Here is a 20,214-nt window from a genome sequence, read left to right on the forward strand (position 1 = left end):
CTAGACACGCATGGCATCCATCTATACTCCAAAGTACTAGACACGCATGGCATCCATCTATACTCCAAGCCACCACAGGGCACCTCTTCTTCACATATTTTTTTTCACTAGCTCCCTCCAAAAGCCACAAATCTATTACTTGCCTCATAAACTCAGGATTCACCCAAATTCCAGGCTCCTCCCTTGCCTGATTACACTGTTCTCACATCCCAAAGTTACAATATAATAAACTGCACACAGCATTGTATCTAGCTCATACCGTCTCCCCACCCGTCCCCCATCCTTTTCTTTCTCCATCTCCTGAAATCCTAGCTACTCCTCAAGACCTAGTAAGCTCTCTCTCCAGATGCTAACCGGCATCTTTCTCTTCTCTGAACCCTGTTCAGCCTCCATATTCCAGACCAACCCCTCTACTTGGCTCCTGACTGTATATTCCAACTTCTGATTCCCAAAGACTTGCTCGTGAACAGCTAGGGCTTTGTTGGATTTTTTTTCTCCCACAGAAGGAGATGATTCAAAGGTAAGATCTTAAGATTGTATAGCATGTAATAAACATATTTGGTACGATAATAGATAGCCTATAGAATTCTAGCTGTAGCAACTTCCCTGGTTATAAAAGGATGACTCACAACCAGACTTCCACACATCCCTCCTTTCCTCCTCTTAAGAGAAGTCACTCATCTAAAAGACATCTGAGTCCTGATGTGCGCCAAGCTCAAGGATGCTGGCACAAGATGTAAATGAAACAGGTGTTGTCAGTTAACAGCTGGCTGTCCGGTAAAGGGTGGGACTGGGTGAGCTGGAGGCACAATGCAGAGCTGTTATAACACAAGCAAAAAGGAACTGTCACAGAAAGAATCTGGAGGAAGAGAATAAGAAGGGGGCAAGCTGGGCACATTGGGGTGCCCCTGCACCCTCAGCTACGGTGGAGGCTCAAGCGGGAGGGTTGAAAATTCAAGCCAATCTGAGTTATGAGACCTAATCTCAGATTGAAGGGGCCAGGCAAGATGATGTTGACTCTGGAAGGGGAGATGGAATTCTATCAGACCTGAAGAAGTGGGGGCTAGGGCACATTCTAAACAATGTTACAGAAAGTCTGAAACATACATAATGGCTCCGGGTGTGAGCTCCCAGATCGACTCTGAAGCACAGGGTAAGGAGGAGGTTAGAAAGATGTGGAAACAATGGGGAAAGCTACGCCTTGAAGACTTTCTGGAGCCCACAGTCCACGCAGGACTCCTTCCACTGCATAAGTGGCATTAAAAGGAGAAGCAACTTCTCCCAGTTTTGCTTTCATCCAGGTGAAAAAAAAATAACAAAAGTAAAAGCTTTTTAGGATCCCAAGAAGGATGGATTGGCCTGCAAAGCTGGTCCCTTTGGACAATAGTAGAGAAGAACAGAAGATCTAAAGAGCTCGAATAAAGAGACAAATTTAAAATATTTAAGTAGGAGAAGTCAATAGGATTTTCTGGCCAGCTGGTTACACATTCCAACATCACATAAAAATAGTTTGAGGATTTACTACTTAGGGAAAAGTTTATTACATCCTTTAAAAAAAAAATCACTCGCGTCATTTCATTCTTGTGTGACTGTGGCCAGAGTAAATTCAGACTTGACTAGACTCTGCTCTCACTACCACAAGAAGCCTTTAGAGCCAAGACATCACACAGTTTTAAGGCTGAGTAACGAAGGCCATGCTAAACTCCAAAGTTTGTGTATTATCCCAATAGCAAGAACCTAACCAGATTTTACTCTCAAGTCATGCATTCAGCAGAAACAATCTTATACCAAAGAATGCATTACAGCCTAATCTCCTCCAAATCTATGGGGGTACAGGAAATTTAAGGCCTCAAATGCCCAGAAGTTATAAACATTCTAAAGTTTTGTACAGCATTCTCTTTTTCTTTTTCTTTCCTTTTCTTTTTCAAATAAAAATTTCCCCCAAAGACTGTAGAAGATATTGAAATACCAGGAGAGGTGGCCTTTGTAAACTGCTGGTGTTCCCTTGGGAAATAATGAATAACGTCCTTTGCCTCCAAGGGTACCATCCCTCCCTTGCATTGGCTTGATGACAGCAGTCAGTACAGTTAGCTGCAAATCAAAACCGTTGGAAGAGGAGAGCCAGAGAGGAAAGGGGGAGAAACAGGATGCTATTTATTAAAGCTTGTCACCTGGTCACAATGAGGCACACATTTAACACGGGGCCTAAGGATGGCAGGAAGCTGGGCTCCAACGTGAGCACAGTTCAGGTATCGAGAAGTCCAAGGCTCCAGTGTATGGAGAAGGGCAAAGGGCTCTCCTAACGATCAGGTGCTAAGTTCAGAAGTCTAGAGTTTGCTCATTACAAGCTTGATCATTAAAAGACCTCTAAAATGGAGGTGTGGAGCCAAAGGACTCATTACAGACCGAGGGAGGCCATCTGACTGGCAGGGGACACAGCTGGCTCTGGCAGGCCATGATTAGAACCTTCGTGTCTATCATCCACTCTCAGGTGTCCTACAATATGAGAGCATGAGGGGCTGGCTCATACTGAAGGGCCCAGGACTGGATTCTGCAAAATGAAAACCAATCAACTAATCGGGTGGTAGGCCAGTCAAGTCTTCCCTGCTTAATTAAGACTATTAAGTCATCATCAGACAAAACTAATCTACATGTTTGAGGATGTCAGTTTAGGTTTTTATTTTGTCTTTCTCTTCAGATTCCTTAGGGCTTTGTTGGCTTTCTTCCTTAAAGGAAGGTTTAAAAACCTCAAGCACTGACCTAAAACTTGACACCTTCGGCTTTCTCATTCGCATGCAAAGTCTTTTACAGACATGCTCAGTAGACCCTGAAGACTAGAAAAGTTAACTTGCCATCTTGACGGATGGGAGACTCCCCACCAAAATCCTATCAGCATTCTACATGGAACATGGAGCATCAACCACCTTCAGTATAGCCCAAGGGGAAAGCAAAAGAAATAAGAGGCTTGGCGTCCTATGAATGAGTGGTTCAAAGGCCAGAGAACAGAGAAGGCTCTAAAGGCTTGGCCCACAGAGCACTTAAAGCCCTCCAATCATTTCACAGTGGCCCAGGATCACAGCTGCAAACGTTCAGCTCTGGATGTTACAGAGTTCCATTTTCGTGGGGAGTTTGACTCCGCTCTTTAACAGTTAATGCCACCATTTCTATCCAGTGCTAGGAACATGAGGCAGAATGGTCCCACCACCATTTGCCCCAACTCCTTTCTTCTTAGAATGCTGTGCACATTTTATATTCAACTTGGTTTGAACAAAAGGCAAGATCCCCCGCTCCTGCCCAGAAGGCACTGTGGGGAAATGAATATGGAGGAGGAACAGTGAGCTCTTCTGCAGACCCATGAACTCCCTGGTCGCTAGGAGGCTGGGGATCCTTAGGGTAACTTTCGATTTGATAACTGAAAAGAGACACTGAAAGAAAGCAATGATCTTCACAACTGAAAGGTTCCGTTTTCTACGCAGTTGTCTTCTTGCAGGACCTGATCAGCACTCTGTGTGTCTGCTCTGACCTTGGAAGAGCTTAAATTTCTCTCCTGAAGGGAGCAGGAGAAAAAAAGGCCAAAGGTCAAGCCCACTGCTATAAATCACATTTGACACTGGTGACTACTTATTCCCCCGCTAGAAATGGGGCTGCCTCACTAAAACTTATAAAGGCCTACACTTCTACTTGAAACTCCTACTGTGTGCTAGATAGTTGCACTAAACCCAGGATAGCAATCAGCGTGTATTTCTTTTAAAAATGTCCTGGAATTGTTCTCATTTCCCTGATTTTTTTTAACTATTTCCCTTAATTTTCATATTTTCTGGAGGGATTCCTAAAAAGTCTCTCTAAGCTGAAGCTAGGGTAGATTATTTAGCACATTTTTTTTTTTTGAAGAGGCTTATTGTGTCCTCTGAATCCAAATAATTTACCTACCTACAACAAAATTCTCCTTGACTGAAAATGGAGTATGATAACAGGAAATGGTAAAGCCAATGACTGGGCCAGCAGAGAGAAGCGTCAAGGGCCTTCATGTCCCTAAGCCGCTTCATTTCCTAGTTCATCCTCTGAGACAGGAAACAAAGGTTCGGCTTGCACCCAGGACAACCAACTTGATACAAGTACATCCCCTTCCCATTTTGTAGGAGGAGCTTCCTCCAAAGGATCTCCATGGGTCTCTTATAGCATCAGCTCCTAGCTCCTCCCACATGCTGGAAAGAGCCAAATTTGGGGAAGGAAATGATAAGATAGTTGTCCTCTTGTGCAACCAGCACCTTAAAAGTTACATAGGAGAAAGGGCCCACTCCCCTCTCAATGCTCAGACAGACACTAAGGCATGCTCAATGCCTTAGTATCCATTATTTCTTTCAATGAACCTTAGACCTGCTTTTCATTCCATGGACTAGCTGACATTTACAATAAAACAGTAAGTAATGGCTCTCCTTCCTAGACAAGGCCATGCTCTATCCAACCCTGCATCCTTATGAGATTCTAACAAGACCCTGGTCTTAGGGAAGGCTCCACCAAATGCTCTCTCCTTGGGCTCCTCTGCTCTCAGCAGGAGGAACCTACCATGGAACTCGACCACCAACTGGAAACAGATCATCCCAGGAAGACCACCCAACCAACAACTGCAGGTCACACACGGGATGGAATGAGTGAATCGTGTAAAATTGGAAGCTTCTCCCTCGTGCCCTCGGAGATGTCTCACAGCCCTGGGTAATCATGGGACTTCTTTTGCAAAGTCTGAAAATGTGATCACAAGGAAGGGAAGATGAGACAGATAAAAATAGACTCCCCAGGAGTGTGCCTGACATTATTAAAGAGTCTTGCAGGCTTGTGCGGGAACTGATAGCCACCTGCCCTCCAACAGCTCTGCAGTTAGTGTCAATTCTGATTTCTGGGGTGGAGGGCAGGAAAGAAAGGCTTGCTGAGGATTCCATGAAAGCATCCAAAACCCTAAGTGAGGGAAACCTGGGATTAGCTGAACACTCTTGTGTACGCAAGGCTTATGGGCATGGTGTTTCGAGGGTAGAGTTGGATCTAGGTGTACAGTACATTAACTGGTCATGAGCCTAAATAGAGGAACCACAGCCACCTCTTAAATTACTTAAACTCCAACTGTGGTTGTTACTTCCTTTCCAAATCTGGTTTGTCACGAGAGCGAGAAAAAAAATCCAGGGAGTGTGTTTGCCAAAATAGCATGCAACATCCTTATGTTGCCCGATTTTGCAATAAAAGGGATAGTTACTTTTATTGAGGCTTTTCTGGGAATGGAGACATGGTCACGGTACATTTTTAAAGTGTGAGATACTGACCTCAATTTAAAAGGATTTGCTGTTTGGGGAGAAAGTAAAGCTTGACTGTAAGTACCAACCACAAGCTTAAAACAATCTTCCCAGTTAAGACAGGGTTTGGGGTAATTTGGTATAGGGACTTGGTTTTAGAATAAAGTCTCCACGCTTCCACTACATTGCGTTTAAAAGCAAATTCTTTCCAGAATGAAAACATCTTCGCACCCTTATTTGTAAGGAACACAGAATGCAAGGTTTGCAGGATTTCCCCCCTTCAGCATCTCCAGTACGGTATCACAACCCAGGAAGCAGAGCCAGTGAATGGGATTCAAAGAGAACCAGCTCATTCGAGGAGGCTCTCTGAACAGTCACTGCTTTTTCACAAGAAACCTATTCTGAAGCCTTCAATCCTATGGCCATTGTGCTCGTCCTTCCCATCCGGCATGCAAAACACGACACAGCCTCCATTCCATCCACAGCACTGATGCAACCTAGGCTAAGTCCAACGCGCAATCGTGCGAGCGTTCCGTATGCAAACACGCCACGACTCCCTCCCCAAGCATTCAATGAGCTCCACAGCATAGCTCCTGTGTACAAATTGAACCAGCCTCAGAGGGACATGGGCAGATCTTTCCCGGGCCTCGAATCTCCAGAACGGTGCAAAGAACCTGTTCCTTTTTTTAAAGGGGGGGAGGGGTGTTTAAATACCCTCTAAGGTACTAGCCATAACGCAGGCAGGCACGGGCGAACCTGGTACTGCGGGCAACCCTGGACGCAGGCTCGCCTTTCACAAAGCTCAAGGAAGGCTGCAGCCATCCTTTCTCCCAGCAGCCCCCTCCCCGATTTTACCTAACGAATAGCTCTCCAACCCCATATTGGGAGAGGGCCTGCTGTGGATCTTCCAGAGAGGTACAAAATGGTGGATGGGAGCTAATTTTTCCCTGCTCTTCCCCACAACTCGCCACATCCATCACCGCAGGTCTACCTCGAGCCCCCCAACTGGCCGCGGCGCACCGATCACAGGCGGCGTCTGAACCGAGCTTACCAACCTGATGTCATGTAGCCCCTAGAAGCCTGGGGCGCGAAGGCCGCGGGGAAGCGCTTGTGCAGGCGGTAGTCCTTCTCGCTGCGGGACCTCATGCGGTCCGAGGCCCGGTCCGAAAAATCCGAGCTAGGCCAGGCTCGCCGCAAGGTTGTGCTCCGGGTCTTCTTCATGGTGGGGAAAGGGCGACCCTGGTGCCCCGAGAGTGGGGCCTCAGCGCCAGGGCGCAGCGCGCTGCTTCATCCGTCTACCGAGGCCACGACCCGGGAGGACTCTGCGCGCATTATTTTTCCCCCAACCCCTCTTCTCGTCGGTGTCTACACCGCCGGCGGCAGGTCCGGCCCTCCCCACGCCCCCCCACACCCCCACGGAGAAGGCTCGGATTTTACACTCGTCCCACAATGCATTCCACTTCATTTGCAACCCGCCGGGCTTCCAGCTTCCAGATTCCTGGGGGGGAAGGCACGTTGGGAGGCTCGGCGGCTGGGAGGGGGCGGCCGGGGTGGGGGCGCCGAGACTTGCAGCGTGGAAGCAATGGGAGCGCAGACAATGGCCCGATTCAGCGCAGGAGTGCTTAGCCAACGGTGCGCCACAGCACAAAAGACCCAAACGAATGAGGAAGCCGAGGCCTCCGGGGGCCGACCCGGGATCGCACGCCCCGGCAGCTTGAACGGTGGGCGGCAGCCCCAACCGCACTAGGAGGCTTCAGCGCCAGGCGTGGGGATGACAGCGTCCGAGTCGCGTCCTCCCCGGACCTCCCAGCCGCGAGGCCCGCAGTCCCCGGCACCCGCTGCCTCTGCTTCTCTCTCTCTCAGTCCTCGGGAGGCAGTCTTCATTCCAGAGGCTCGAACGGGGGGCGCGCGGGAGCACCGGGAGGGGACCGCCGCTGCGACAACGCAGGAAGAGCCCCGTTGGGTGCTGGCGACCGCGGCGCGGCTTCAAGCTTCCTCCTTCCGAGGCTGGCGGGGGCGCGGGAGGGTGGGGGCGCGAGCCGACACGCGTGGGTCCCCCGCCGCAGGCATACTCCTACTCCCGGGCCGCGGCGGCGGCGGAGCCCGGCGATCGGCCCCCGCGCGGGGCCATCGCGGCTCGGGGACTAGCGCGTTGCGCTCTGGCACCGCCGGAAGCGGGACGGCTACCCAGTGTCATGCTAATCTCCGGGCTGCGCGGAGGCTCGGCGTGGATGCCCGCAGCAAAGCCCCAGCGGCGGCGGCGGCGGCGACGGCGACGGCGGCGACGACAGCGGCGGTGGCGCGGGGCCTGGGCCCTGCGGATGACACCGCGCGGATCGTTCCACGTCTTTCCGATGGTCCCTCCCCCTCGCTCCGAGGGCTAGCCTTCGTGGGAACGCGCCGATCTGCGGCGCCCGGCCTGGCCCACCTGCGCCCAGCCGGAGACACGGGGCGCCGCGAACGCGCGGGGACGCCAGGCCCACGCCGACTGCCACGCGCCAACGGCCTGCGCCTTCCGCGATCCTGAGTGGAAGTCACTCCCCAGTGGCCTGGTTGCGCTGGCGGGCCCGGGGCCTCTGCACCGCCGGGCCCTGCACAGCTGTTTATGGTCCAAGCACCAATCGCTGCAGGACAGCGGTGCGCACGGAGGAGGGGGCGCGGGCCAGACGCGAGGTCACGCCGAGTTAAAGGCGCCCGGCCTGGCCGCCAGCCCCGCCACGCGCCGCCACTCCCATTCTTATCCGCCACTCTCACCTCCCCATTTAGGTTGCCAAAAACGCGTTTTGAGCTATAAACAGGGAGAATAAACCTGATTGCATCTGGAGGTGATCTGTCATTTCCCCGTTTGAGCTGGGTTTTTTTTTTTTTTAATGCATCTGTGACAACAAGACGTTCCCAATCATTTTAAAGGTGGCATTCCACGCTGATGGGTGACAAGATGCAGAGCCAGCAATAGGAAGCCTTCATGGAGACGTGCGTTCAGCAGTCGGAGGGCCCTAAAGAGTTAAGATTCTCGGGAAGCCCTGGCAAGACATCCAGGAGGCAGAAAGGCAATGAGATCTAGAAGAGAGGCCATCATCCCTCTCCAGTATGCTTCTTGGTAATGCACAGCCAGAATAACCTCTCTGTAGATACCAAGGGGGCGGGGATAAAAAGCCACAAGTCACATATAAAACCTATAACTACACCAAGCAATATTAATTACTAACTACAAACCTATTAGCTAATGTTCAGCGACCTCCTTTTAAATTCAAGATAAGCCCTTAAAAGGTACCCTTTGCTAAAATGGCAAGGCACAGAAAAACGACTGGTTTAGAAGAATCAATGTGTAGAGACCCATAGAGGTGACTTTTGATAATATTTGCACGAATGGGAGTTATTTACATTCAGGTATCTCAAATCAACAAAACAACAATTCTCATGAAGCTAAAATGATCACACAAATTTTTGCAGTAATTATGACTTAAGAGTGATTGTGATCATATGACAACTTTGATATTCATTCACTGGGCAGGTTAAGTAAGCAAAATACCAAATATGGTCCCATGCAATGAATTTTCTAGAAAAAAAGAAATGCAGAAAGATGAGTTAAAGCACAAAGTTGTGCCACATTTTATGAAGCTGCATTAACCTCTATGTGGCATGCCAAGAACTGGGGCCTATAGCTTGAAGAGCCCCTCAAAGGGTGCAAAGAGTGACAGAGTTGTGTGTGGGGCCATGGGAACAGTGCAAAGGTCCTGAAGTTGAAAAGAGTCTTGGTTTCTGTTGGAAGAAACACAAGATGGCCAGTATGGCTGGAGTCAGAGCTGAGGGAGAAAGCCGTGGGCGATGAGGTCAGAGAGTGAGGGAGAGTAGATCATGCAGGGACTTGTTGGCCATGTTCAAGGTTTTATTTTCTACTCTTGATGGACTGGGGGACACAGAAGGGCTCAAAGCAAAAATCCAGCCATAATTTTATAATTTCTATATAGAGGGTATAATGTAAGGCAGGGGCTGGTTGGTAATTACATGTAATATTTTTTTTTAATAATTGATCATGTTCACACTGTGAAAGGATGAGTGGGCTGGTGTATATTTGAAGAGGAGAGCTACTTCTGGTCCCACAACAGAACTTGCAGGGAAGTGAGAGCATCCAGTGGCCAAGCAGCCAAACCAGACGCATAAGAAGCAGGCAGTAAATACGCCAGGGCTCTCAGAACCCAGATGATGCATGAAGCAGGTATGGTAGCCGCCGCCACCCACCCACCCACCCCCACCCCTGTCAGTAACTGACTCATCCACATCAGCTAACAATGTGCAATGGTCATCCCAAGAGAACGGATGAGTACAGCCACTGTGAAAGGCTGGTTCAGCACACCCATCCATCTGTGCTAGGGAAAAGACTGCTTTGTTCATGTTACCCCGGGGTCCCTAGCCACTAGCCACCAAGTCAGCCCACGGTTGGGAACCCCAATATTCTATCTGGGAAGTTCACAACTAAAGTTGGATTGCTGGGGGGACAGTTCAGTCACAAGACTGGGGAGCTGAGTTATACAACCACAACCCACGTAAAAATAAGCCAAGTGCACGCTTATAAACCCAGCACTGGAGGGGCAGAGACTAGAGGATCCCTGTGGCTCCCCAGTCAGCCAGTCTGTAATCATCAGAGATCTCCAGACACAGAGATTGTGTCGGATCAGATTCAGGTCAGACCAGAGACACTGTCTCAAAAAAAAGCACCTGAGAAACAATACCTAAAATGAACCTCTGGCCTCCACCCACATGTACACACTGCACATGTACTTCTAACCCCACCCACACAAACACACAATACACAAATCCATGTACACATGTACACACAGACATACAGACATACACAGATAAATATACATAAACACTCTGAATACCCACACACATAACAATGGGTAAACGAGTCCCTTTTCTAAAATTAAAGTTTTTAAATCAAGCTTAAGAAGCATTTTCATATTTAGTCTTATGTATGAGATCATAAATACTAATGAGACCTGTTTTGTGACTTGACTTCGATTGTGTCATTGTTTTTAGACTTGTTAAGATGGACAGTTGTGAGAAGTTTGACTGAGATTCTCCTTTAAAATTTAAATCATTTAAAATTGCCAGACTCATCGCCATTGAGTGAATTTAAGAAGCAGGGAAGTGTGTTCCCCGACGGTAGGGACATCTTGTTCTAGGGACATCTTGTTCTAGTCATTGTTGCTCAGGGTTCTAACCAGGCGACCTGGAAAGGCTATCAGACACTTGGGAAGATTTGAGCAGAAGTCTTTCCCGGGCAGATATGCCAATTGTTTTTAAATTTTTGAATATACCAAATATACAGTATTAAAAATAAAAGGAAAAACCTCAAATGAATTTTCTGATTTCATATCAAAAGCACTATCCACAGAAAAGAAAATGCCTTCTATGGAATGAGAGAAAAAATGCAAGCCATAAGTCTAATAAGGGATTAATATCCCCAATAAAGAGAGAATTGTTAAAACTCAAAGCAACAACACCACACACACACACACACACACACCAAATAACCTAATCCAAAAGTTTCACAGTAGATATACAGATAGTCAATAAGAATAAGCAACATAAAGGCTGGAGAGATGGCTCAGCTGTCAAACACTAAACTCACAAACAAAAAGATAACTATACTCACATAAAATCCTCAACACCACTAGTCACCAGAAAAATCCATGTATTTATCAAAATACTTATCAGAAGTATTATAAGGTACCCCTTATAACCTTTAGGAAGCCATTATCAAAAAGAGGTGGGGAGAGAAGGAAAGAAAGCCCTCCGGTGTGTAAAGACATTAGTGTGTAGACATTAGTGTGTAGAGACATTGTTGTGGAGAGACATTGGTGTGGAGAGACATTAGTGTGTAGACATTGGTGTGGAGAGACATTGGTGTGGAGAGACATTAATGTGGAGAGACATTAGTGTGGAGAGATATTAGTGTGGAGAGACATTAGTGTATAGACATTAGTGTGTAGAGACATTGGTGTGTAGAGACATTGGTGTGTAGACACATTAGTATGGACAGACATTAGTGTGTAGAAACATTGGTGTGGAGAGACATTGGTGTGGAGAGACATTAATGTGTAGACATTAGTGTGGAGAGACATTAGTGTGTAGACATTAGAGCCCCTATGTGCAGTAGGCAAGATTAAATAAACAGTATGTCAATACTTCAAAAAGTTAAAAACAGGATTAAATATGATCCAGTAATTCCATATCTGAATATGCTCCCAAATGAACTGAATGCAAGGTATAAGAGAGATATTTGCAAGCAATGTTCAAGCAGCTTTATTCATCGGCATCACATTGTGAAAGCAACTGGTTTTCCATCAGCACATAAACAAAATGTAGCTAATTCACACAGTGGAATATTACTCAGCCTTCAAAAGGAAGCTATTGCTCTTGGTTGCTGTCCACAATTTGAAGGTGAGACCCTGTTGCTGACGACACAATATACTTCAGACATAGGACTAGAATCCTCCTTCCTGAGGACTAGCTTTCATAGCACCTGAAGGTGCCATGCAAGCCACCAGAGGATGAAGGTAATCAATATTCTCACCCAGCAATACACCTAAAAGCAACGGCAATAACCAGAATGACAAGATATCCCCAAAGGTATAATGGCAGCTACAGTTGGGAGGTAACCAACAGCTGTCTAATTGGACTTAAGGCTTACACAATGGGATGGAAATCATGCCTGGTACTGCAAACCTAGCCAAATTCTCATGACAGGTGAGGTCATAGAACCTGGAGAAGAACATATGACAGCCATGGCCCTAGACCAGTGTAACCTCTAACTGCATTCTAAACACTTATCTTTATGCCCACAGGAGTATGGAAAATGGCATCCTTTAGCAAAGAAACCTGTCATGGCGGCAGGTGGAGCCATTACAGAAGACCACATCAGTTCAAAATGGAGAGAACAAGCATCTGATCATAGGGTGCACAGCCCCAGTAGAGATCATCTCAGGAGAGAAGAGGACCAGGACCTCTCCTGAAAGATTTCCATCTTCTGTATATGAAAGGAAAGCTTCACTCGTGGAATCTTAACAACAGCATTGTCCAAACAAGAGCTGAATAATGACAACACCCCTGACATCATCCCAACATGGATGGCGGAAGTCTCACAAAGCCCCACCCCTAAAGGAAGAGCCATAGATAGTATCCGACTAGAGAGGAAGAGAACTAGTCCTCTGCAGGGAGGAACTCCCTAATTAGCTATCCAATGCCAAAGGCCAAGTGGTCAGCCCCCAAAACATGTACATACAAGCATCACTAAATAAGCTCAGCAGGTTGCATTTATGTTTACTAATTTATATATATAGATGTAATGATAAAAATTAACAAAAAAGATGCCAGAAATTTGAGAGGGGAAGACACAGAAAGTACTGGAGGGAAAGGGACATCATATGAAATGTAATAAATTTAATAATAAATAATACATTTAAATTTAAATATTTGAATATTTGAATATTTGAATATTTAAATAATTTTATTATTTAAAATAAATTTAAAAATAAATAATAATACTTTTTAATTAATATACCAAATTTGAAGGTACAGATCAAGTTAAGAAAGTGTATTTACCTATGCCCCTACAAAGGCCTAACTATTCAATAAAGGAAACTTAGGTTTCAATTTAACTTGATCACTTACGCCCATCCCATTTCTCTTTCAATGTCATTGCAAATGTATTAACCAAATGCTACATTGAAAAGCCAAAAAGCACCAACCATCTTAAAGAAGCAGGCAGTGCAACAGATTCATAAAATTCAAAACCACTTTTACTTAACTTTGATACACTGTTACTTACTACATTAATATTTTTAAAAACTGAATTAAGTCCGAATCTTTGTTATTAAATTTCTTCTTCTTTTTTTTTTTTTTAATGTCCCAAATCAAACTTTTCTGGACACTTGGTCAAACTCTACTTGAAAATTTGCATATGGGGCCACACGTGACCTCTGCAGGTCCAATCAGGTTCTTGTCAAGATTTCAGACAGATAAAAAGAGAAGGGTGCTTTGCCCTATAAATGACCTCTGACCTGAAGAGGAAGCAGTTCTCTGTGTGTACCAAGGCTTCATTTCTGGTCAAGCTCTTGCTTCCTTTAGGAATTGTAGATGTGCAACTATTTGGGGTGCAAGATGAAGCCTCTACATGGGCTGTGTGATGTGTCTTAGTTAGGGTTTCCATTGTGAAGAGACACCATGACCACAGCAATTCCTATAGAGGAAACCATTTAATTGGGGCTGGCTTACAGTTTCAGAGGTTTAGCCCATTATCATCATGGCAGAAAGCATGGCATAGCACAGGCAGGCACAGCACACTAGCTGAGGGTTCTATATCTTGATCTGCAGGCAATAAAAGGAGACTGTGTGTCACACAGGGTGTAGCTTGAGCATATGAGACCTCAAAGCCTACCCACACAGTGACACACTTCCTCCAACAAGGCCGCACCTACTCAACAGAGACACACCACCACATGATGGGAGAAGAAAGTCGCCTCACCACAGGCTTCAGAGAAGACATTGATTTCCATGTATCAGCATAGAAAATGACAGAACAGAGAGGGCTATCAAGCAAGGTGGCATCTATGATGCCATGTAGCAGCTCCAGACTGAGTTGGATAAACTTCACAACAAGGATCCAGCATTTGAGGAAACTTATAACAAGGTGAGCCCCAACACAGGGCACAGAAGCCTAGCCAGGAGTCAACCCAGAGACTATATCCATTCAAAGACCACTCAAAGGCTTTCAAAACGCTGGGCAGTGGTGGTGCACACCTTTAATCCCAGCACTTGAGAAGCAGAGGCAGGTGGATTTCTGAGATCGAGGCCAGACTGGTCTACAGAGTGAGTTCCAAGACAGTAAGGGCTAAACAGAGAAAACCTTTCTCGAAAAAACAAACAAACAAAAGGCTTTGGAAACATGTGGATCTCAATTTATGAGTTAGACAAGCTCATCCCAGATTCCTCACTGCTGGGTTATCTGCAGGACCCCTGTAGTCGATTCTTGAGCACTGGGTTCACTGAGCTGGCCAACTAGCAAGCCAGTCTCCAGCCCTTTGAATCTGGCATCTTCCTCTTCGGAGAGTGGCCAAGTGTGCCATAGGCTGAACGAGGACTTCAGGAAGTCTGTGTATGGTCACAGATAGATTCTTTGCCCAGTTTGGGGGGAAGGCCTGGGAACTTCTGAAAGATTAAATGTTGCTTTTCTGTATTAAAATTACCAAATGAAAGAAGAACATGAGGAGGAGAGACAGGGAACTGTGATCAGCTGGCGGGCGGCACTGAGGTGGCACTAGCCATGCTGCCCACTTGCCCTCTGAGGCTTCCTTTCCTCACTGTGCTTCTCACTGATGAGAGCCCACACCCATTTGTTCTTCAGCCAGGATGAAGTTCACTGTTTGGAGGAAGGAAGGAGGGCTTGTCACTTTGGGAAAGCAAGGCTAGCCTGCCATCGCTTTCTAGCTTCTAAAACACAGGAAGATCCTGTTGTACAATAGTGTGCCTTCTCATGCCAGAGCCTTCAACTGGTTGGAGGTAGACTGAGTATCTCCTAAAGGAGAGGGGTAAGCGGACATGTGTTCAAAAGACACAACCCAGCCAGCTGGCTACAGACAAGAGTGGGGGATGCTGGGATGATTGGCAACCTGTCAAAAAGGCTGCCAAGTATATAAACTTCCTCACAAAATGATGGACTTTGCAAATAAAGAAAATGTCCTGTAGTATCTGCCACAAAAGCCACACCTCCAAACTGCTGTTGGAGGCAGAACTACTGAGCCATTCTAGGGAGGACAGCCTAGAGGACAAGATGGCCTGACTGAGGAGACAGATTTGAGTTTGAACTTGAATTCTAGAAGAAACGGGGTGAGGAGGGGAAACAGGAAGCATTATCAAGACAGAGCTTCACAAGAAGTGTTGGTGGGAGAGGAGGGAAGACAAGACAGAGGCCACAGGATGAGGGAGAGGCATTACCAGTCTTCATGGGCTCCTGTCTTCACACACACACACACAGAGAGAAAGAGAGAGAGAAAGAGAGAGAGAGAGAGAGAGAGAGAGAGAGAGAGAGAGAGAGCGCACAGGAATCATTTGAATTTTAAACCCATTCTTTTTTTTGAACCTTGAAGCACTCATTACTATGTGACTGGTTGGTTCTTTCCCACCCTTTTTGCTGTTAGGTAATTTCTAATGACATACACATGAATTTCTCCTCCCATTAATATAAATAGCCATCTCTTAACTGTCTACTCCATTCACGACTTCAGCCCCTTACATGATTTCTTGTTGGCCAGTGTTGTCCACTTCTTCCTTGTTGGCTTGTCCCCACTGTTCCATTACCATTCTCTCCTGACTCTCTGGCTCCTTGGTGTCACCTCTTGATGGAGTAGCACAGGCTTGTCTCCAAATTTGGTTCCAGTCCTTTCTGTATAGTCACAAGCTCACCCGCAAAGCTCAACAACACCCTCTGCTTTCTTTTAACCTCCGTAAGTGAATGTTTCCTTTTTTTTCCTGGCCCTGCTCGCTCTGGCCATATTTATTTCATATATGTGGGTATACCATCACTGTCTTCAGACACAGCAGAAGAGGGCATCAGATCCCATCACAGATGATTGTGAGCCACCATGTGGTGGCTGGGAATTGAACTCAGGACCTCTGGAAGAGTAGTCCATGCTCTTGACCACTGAGCCATCTCTCCAGCCCAAGTGAAAGTTTTCTAAGGACTACCTCACCATCCCCTTCCTTCCTCCCCTACGTACAAATGCGACATCCCACTATCAGTAACCAGCTCACACTACTCACTACACGAAAGTCACTACTCTCCTCCTTACACTCCCAATTTCTCAGATCCTTTTTGTTTTCTGTAAGAGTGTTGCGTGCATGTGTGCTACCTGAGCACGTATGTGTGCAGATGAGCACCCAGAGCCTAGAGGTAGGATAGGGTGTCCTGTTCCATTCTATCTCTTTTCACCTTATGACCTTAAAACAAAATCTCTCACTAAGCCTGGAGCTAGGCCTGCTAGCCAGCCAGCACCAATGATCCTCCAGTCTCCACTTCCCATATTACTGGGGTAATAGATGTATGCACCACCAGGCCCTGCTTTACATGAGAGCATTTGTAGCAAAAGTTCTTACTAAACCATCTCTCCAGCCCCACCTCGGTGGTCTTGATGCATACTTCCAAGTTTAGTGACATATTCTTACCATTGTTAACCCAGACAAGAATCAGGAAGCTGTCTCCATTTCTTCTCTCTCCCGAAGCTGTCTCCATTTCTCCTCTCTCCCGTACTGACTGTTCTCTTCCCCCATTTAGACTCTTCCCATAACTCCATTGGGCCACTAGATCCTGTGCTTCTACTACTGTCTTATACCCTGGAGGTTCAAGTCAAGGCTCTCTCTAGGAAAGGCGAAGGCAGCTCATAAACTGAAAATCAGCTCACTTGCAAAAATATAAACGTTCAATAAAATAACACAGTGTTGCAAAATCTAAAAGTTGAAACAAAATATATGAGAGGTGGACATGGAGATATACATGGAGATAAGAAAAGACTATCAAGGTCAACCTGGGCTAACACATACATGCGCACGCACTGGCACACACAGTGGTGGTGGTAGTGGGCAGGTGGGGGCAGGCCGCAAACTTCAGGTAATCATATGCCTAACTTATATGTTAGAAGAGCTTCCAAAATGAACTTTTCAATTTGAAAATCAAACTTGAGAATCAGTAATTTGGTTCAATATTAAATAATTAAAAGTCATCATTGGACTTTATGGCAAAATAATTAGATATTTCGGTTTGTATGTTAAGTAGCATGGACCAGCCCCAATTCACTAGTGAATGCAGTCTGAGATAATGGAAAGTATCGAACCATGTTCTCTGACAAGGTTAGGCAGTAACAGTGAAAGTACTTAGTTTTCTTCAGTGAACTTTGTTACCAGAAGCTATTCTGCATAGGGCATGTATTTAATAACACCTACACATTCTTCTTTGGGAAAATACACCTGGGGGTTGTATCAAGCTTACAAAATGCTCTTCAACATTGTTAACATATATTTTCACCAGCCTGGAGAGATGGCTCAGCAGTTAAGAGAGTACTGACTGCTCTTCCAGAGGTCCTGAGTTCAATTCCCAGCAACCACATGGTGGCTCACAACCATCTGTAATGGGGTCCGATGCATTCTTCTGGTGTGTCTAAAGACGGCTACAGTGTACTCATATAAGTAAATAAATCTTTTTAAAAAAAAAAACATATATTTTCACTGCCAGCAAGATGGCTCAGCAGGTAAAGGAGCTTGGCAACAAGCAAGTCTAAGGACATGAGTTCGATCCCTGGCCAAGAAAGAACTGAGTCCCAAAAGTTTTCTTCTCGATGGCACACGCATGCAGGACACTGGTATGATCCCCTTGTGTCCTGCTCGCACACAATAAATAAATGATTCTTTTTTTACTTCCAATGAAATCTGAAGTCCTTAACCCTCTTTACTCAAAGACACCAGCTAAACGAAATTCAATGTGTGCCCTGGGAGCCCAAGTATAGCTTAGTCACCTTTATTTCTTTCAATGTGTGTGGATGTACAGATGTGTGTGTGTGTGTGTGTGTGTGTGTGTGTGTGTGTGTGTGTACCTGTGGAGTCAGAGCTCAACTTCAGGTATTATTCCTCAGGAGCCTCATTTTGACAAAGGATCTCTCTCGCTGGGCCCCCAACGTTCAAGGACAAGGCTAGGGATGCTGGCCACGGAGCCCCAAGCAGCTCCTTAGCAGTAGTAGAATTTCAACACACCACTACTCCTGTTTTTTTTTTTTTTTCTAAACTTGAGTATGGAGGCTCAAACTTGCACAGCAAGGATGCCATTGGCTAAGCATTTTTCCTGCCCTATGAATCACCTTTTAAAAATCTGCCTTGTTTTGAAATATTGTTTTTGTATATGAGCTCACACGGTAGCAACATCTGTGTATTTGAAGAAGCAAAAGTTAACACTCAAGCAAGTGAAAATAGCACATAATTTAATCTTTTACAGAACCTGGAGCAGCCCAGGACCCTCCCACAGACAACAGTGTTTGCTCTAGAGCCATGGTTCCCAAACTGTGGGTAGCAGCAACCCCTTTGTGGGATGAAGAGCAGAGGACCCTTTCATGGGGGTCACCTAAGACCGTCCAGCATATCAGATATTTGCACTACCATTCATAACAGTGATGAAATTACAGTTATGAATTACCAACGACAGCAATTTTATGCTTGGGGGGGTCACCACAACATGAGAAATTGTATTAAAGGGTCGAAGTGTTTAGGCAGGTTGAGAGCCGCTGCTCTAGAGAGACCCAAAGTTTGTCTGAGACCCAAATGGCCAAACACCAGGTTCTCCTACATGAAATCTAAAACTGAAAATGAGACAGGTTGAAGCAGAAATCATAGGCTGATGTCGGTAGAGGAGGAAGAAATTCAGTTACCTGATATACACGACTGAAAAATTTTAAAATCTTTCCCCCATTTTTCCACATACATCTCTGGCTTCTGCTGTGGAAGTCACAGAGATTAGCATTAGCTTCCCCTGCCAAGCTCAAAGAAGATTGCCTCCGTAACTTCTTCACGTGCTGCCTATGGCTCCTCGCTCACCCGACCTGCAAAGGCTAGCTGAGATCCCTGGGGTTCTGTGAGTCCCTTGGGTTATCATGACTGAAACTGACCTTGATGTATTTAAAAAAAAAATAAAAACGAGCATGTGTGTAACTCTCACCATTTCATTTTTAAAAATATGCATACATTATATTTATATTCTGCAAATCCTTGATATATTTTGCTACAACACAACCAGGGGATTTTTGTGTCATAGAAAGTATACTCATGGCCGCTTCATTTTCTCATTAAAAAAATCATGACAGGACCAGTGAGATAGCTCAGCAGGTGAAAAAGCCTGCCACCAAGCCTGATGACCTGAGTTTGAGCCCTAGAACTCACGAGGCAGAAGGAGAAACTGGCTTCTGAGAGTTGACCTCTGACCTCCACTTTTGTCACATGACACACGAGCACACACACACACACACACACACACACACTGAGCACACACACACACACACACACACAGAAATAGAACTATAAATCCAGAAGTAAATACTGGCAAAACAATAATGGGAAATGGACCACCAAAGCACAAGACAACAATCGGCTCACACAGATACACCCCAACCCTGTAGAGCATGCTGCCACCAGGCGCCCCTAACCAGCAACTCTCCCCCTTTCCATTTCTGAGACTTTGTGTTCTTTACTTAAAAGATCACTTTAAGCACAGGTTTCCACATGTTTGTTCTCCTGAGATCCCAGGGTAACATCACCTTGGGTTCCTATCACTATGGATACAAAACACAAAATACATCCGTCCTCCAACACCACTTCCTGTCTTTGGTTGTCTTGAAGCTAGAGGACGACATTGGTATCCTGGCCTATCACCACTCTGCCTTATTCCCTAGGGACAGGGACGGGGGTCTCTTCACTGAACCTGACCTTTACATCTTTTGGTTAGAATGGCAGGTACACAAAGTCCAAAATTCTTCCTGTCTACAGAAACACACACACACAAACTACAATTGGAGATATAGGCGCATGTGACCACCCCTAACATTTTACACTGCAAATACAAAACCAGCTCCTCATGCTCAGCATGGCGAGTGATCCTACCCACCGACCCCCAACCTGTACTTAAGGAAAAAATAAATAACCCTTTCTGGAGGCCCCAGGGGGAGGATAAAGCCTTTTGAGAGATAGAACAGCCTTTGTTGCTGAGCAAAGCAGCAAAGGCAGGAGTTACATCCCTAAGGCTCAGAGACACTAAGATCCTTTCTGAGGACCACTCTCCAGGATGTTTCTCCACCCCCACCGCCTCTGCCACACCTAATATGGGCTGTTACTA

General features: G+C 46.1%; 1 protein-coding gene across 8 annotated transcripts in view; it reads right to left on the reverse strand.

The window, feature by feature from the left end:
* The window catches only part of Stox2 (storkhead box 2), a 251,385-nt gene that overhangs the window by 108,314 nt on the left and 122,857 nt on the right, over nucleotides 1-20,214 (reverse strand). For 3 of the 8 annotated variants that reach the window (XM_031339742.1, XM_031339748.1, XM_031339749.1), the window contains exon 1: nucleotides 6,338-7,879. The exons of 4 other annotated variants lie outside the window; for them this stretch is intronic. In XM_031339742.1, coding sequence (XP_031195602.1) covers nucleotides 6,338-6,503 — 166 coding nt within the window. In that variant the 5' untranslated portion in view covers nucleotides 6,504-7,879. Of the gene's footprint in view, nucleotides 1-6,337; nucleotides 7,880-20,214 lie in introns of those variants that run through there. One more of the 8 variants, XM_031339745.1, reaches the window with a different exon arrangement.

Source organism: Mastomys coucha, unplaced genomic scaffold (assembly GCF_008632895.1).
Source record: "Mastomys coucha isolate ucsf_1 unplaced genomic scaffold, UCSF_Mcou_1 pScaffold22, whole genome shotgun sequence".
NCBI classification, from domain to species: Eukaryota; Metazoa; Chordata; class Mammalia; order Rodentia; family Muridae; genus Mastomys; species Mastomys coucha.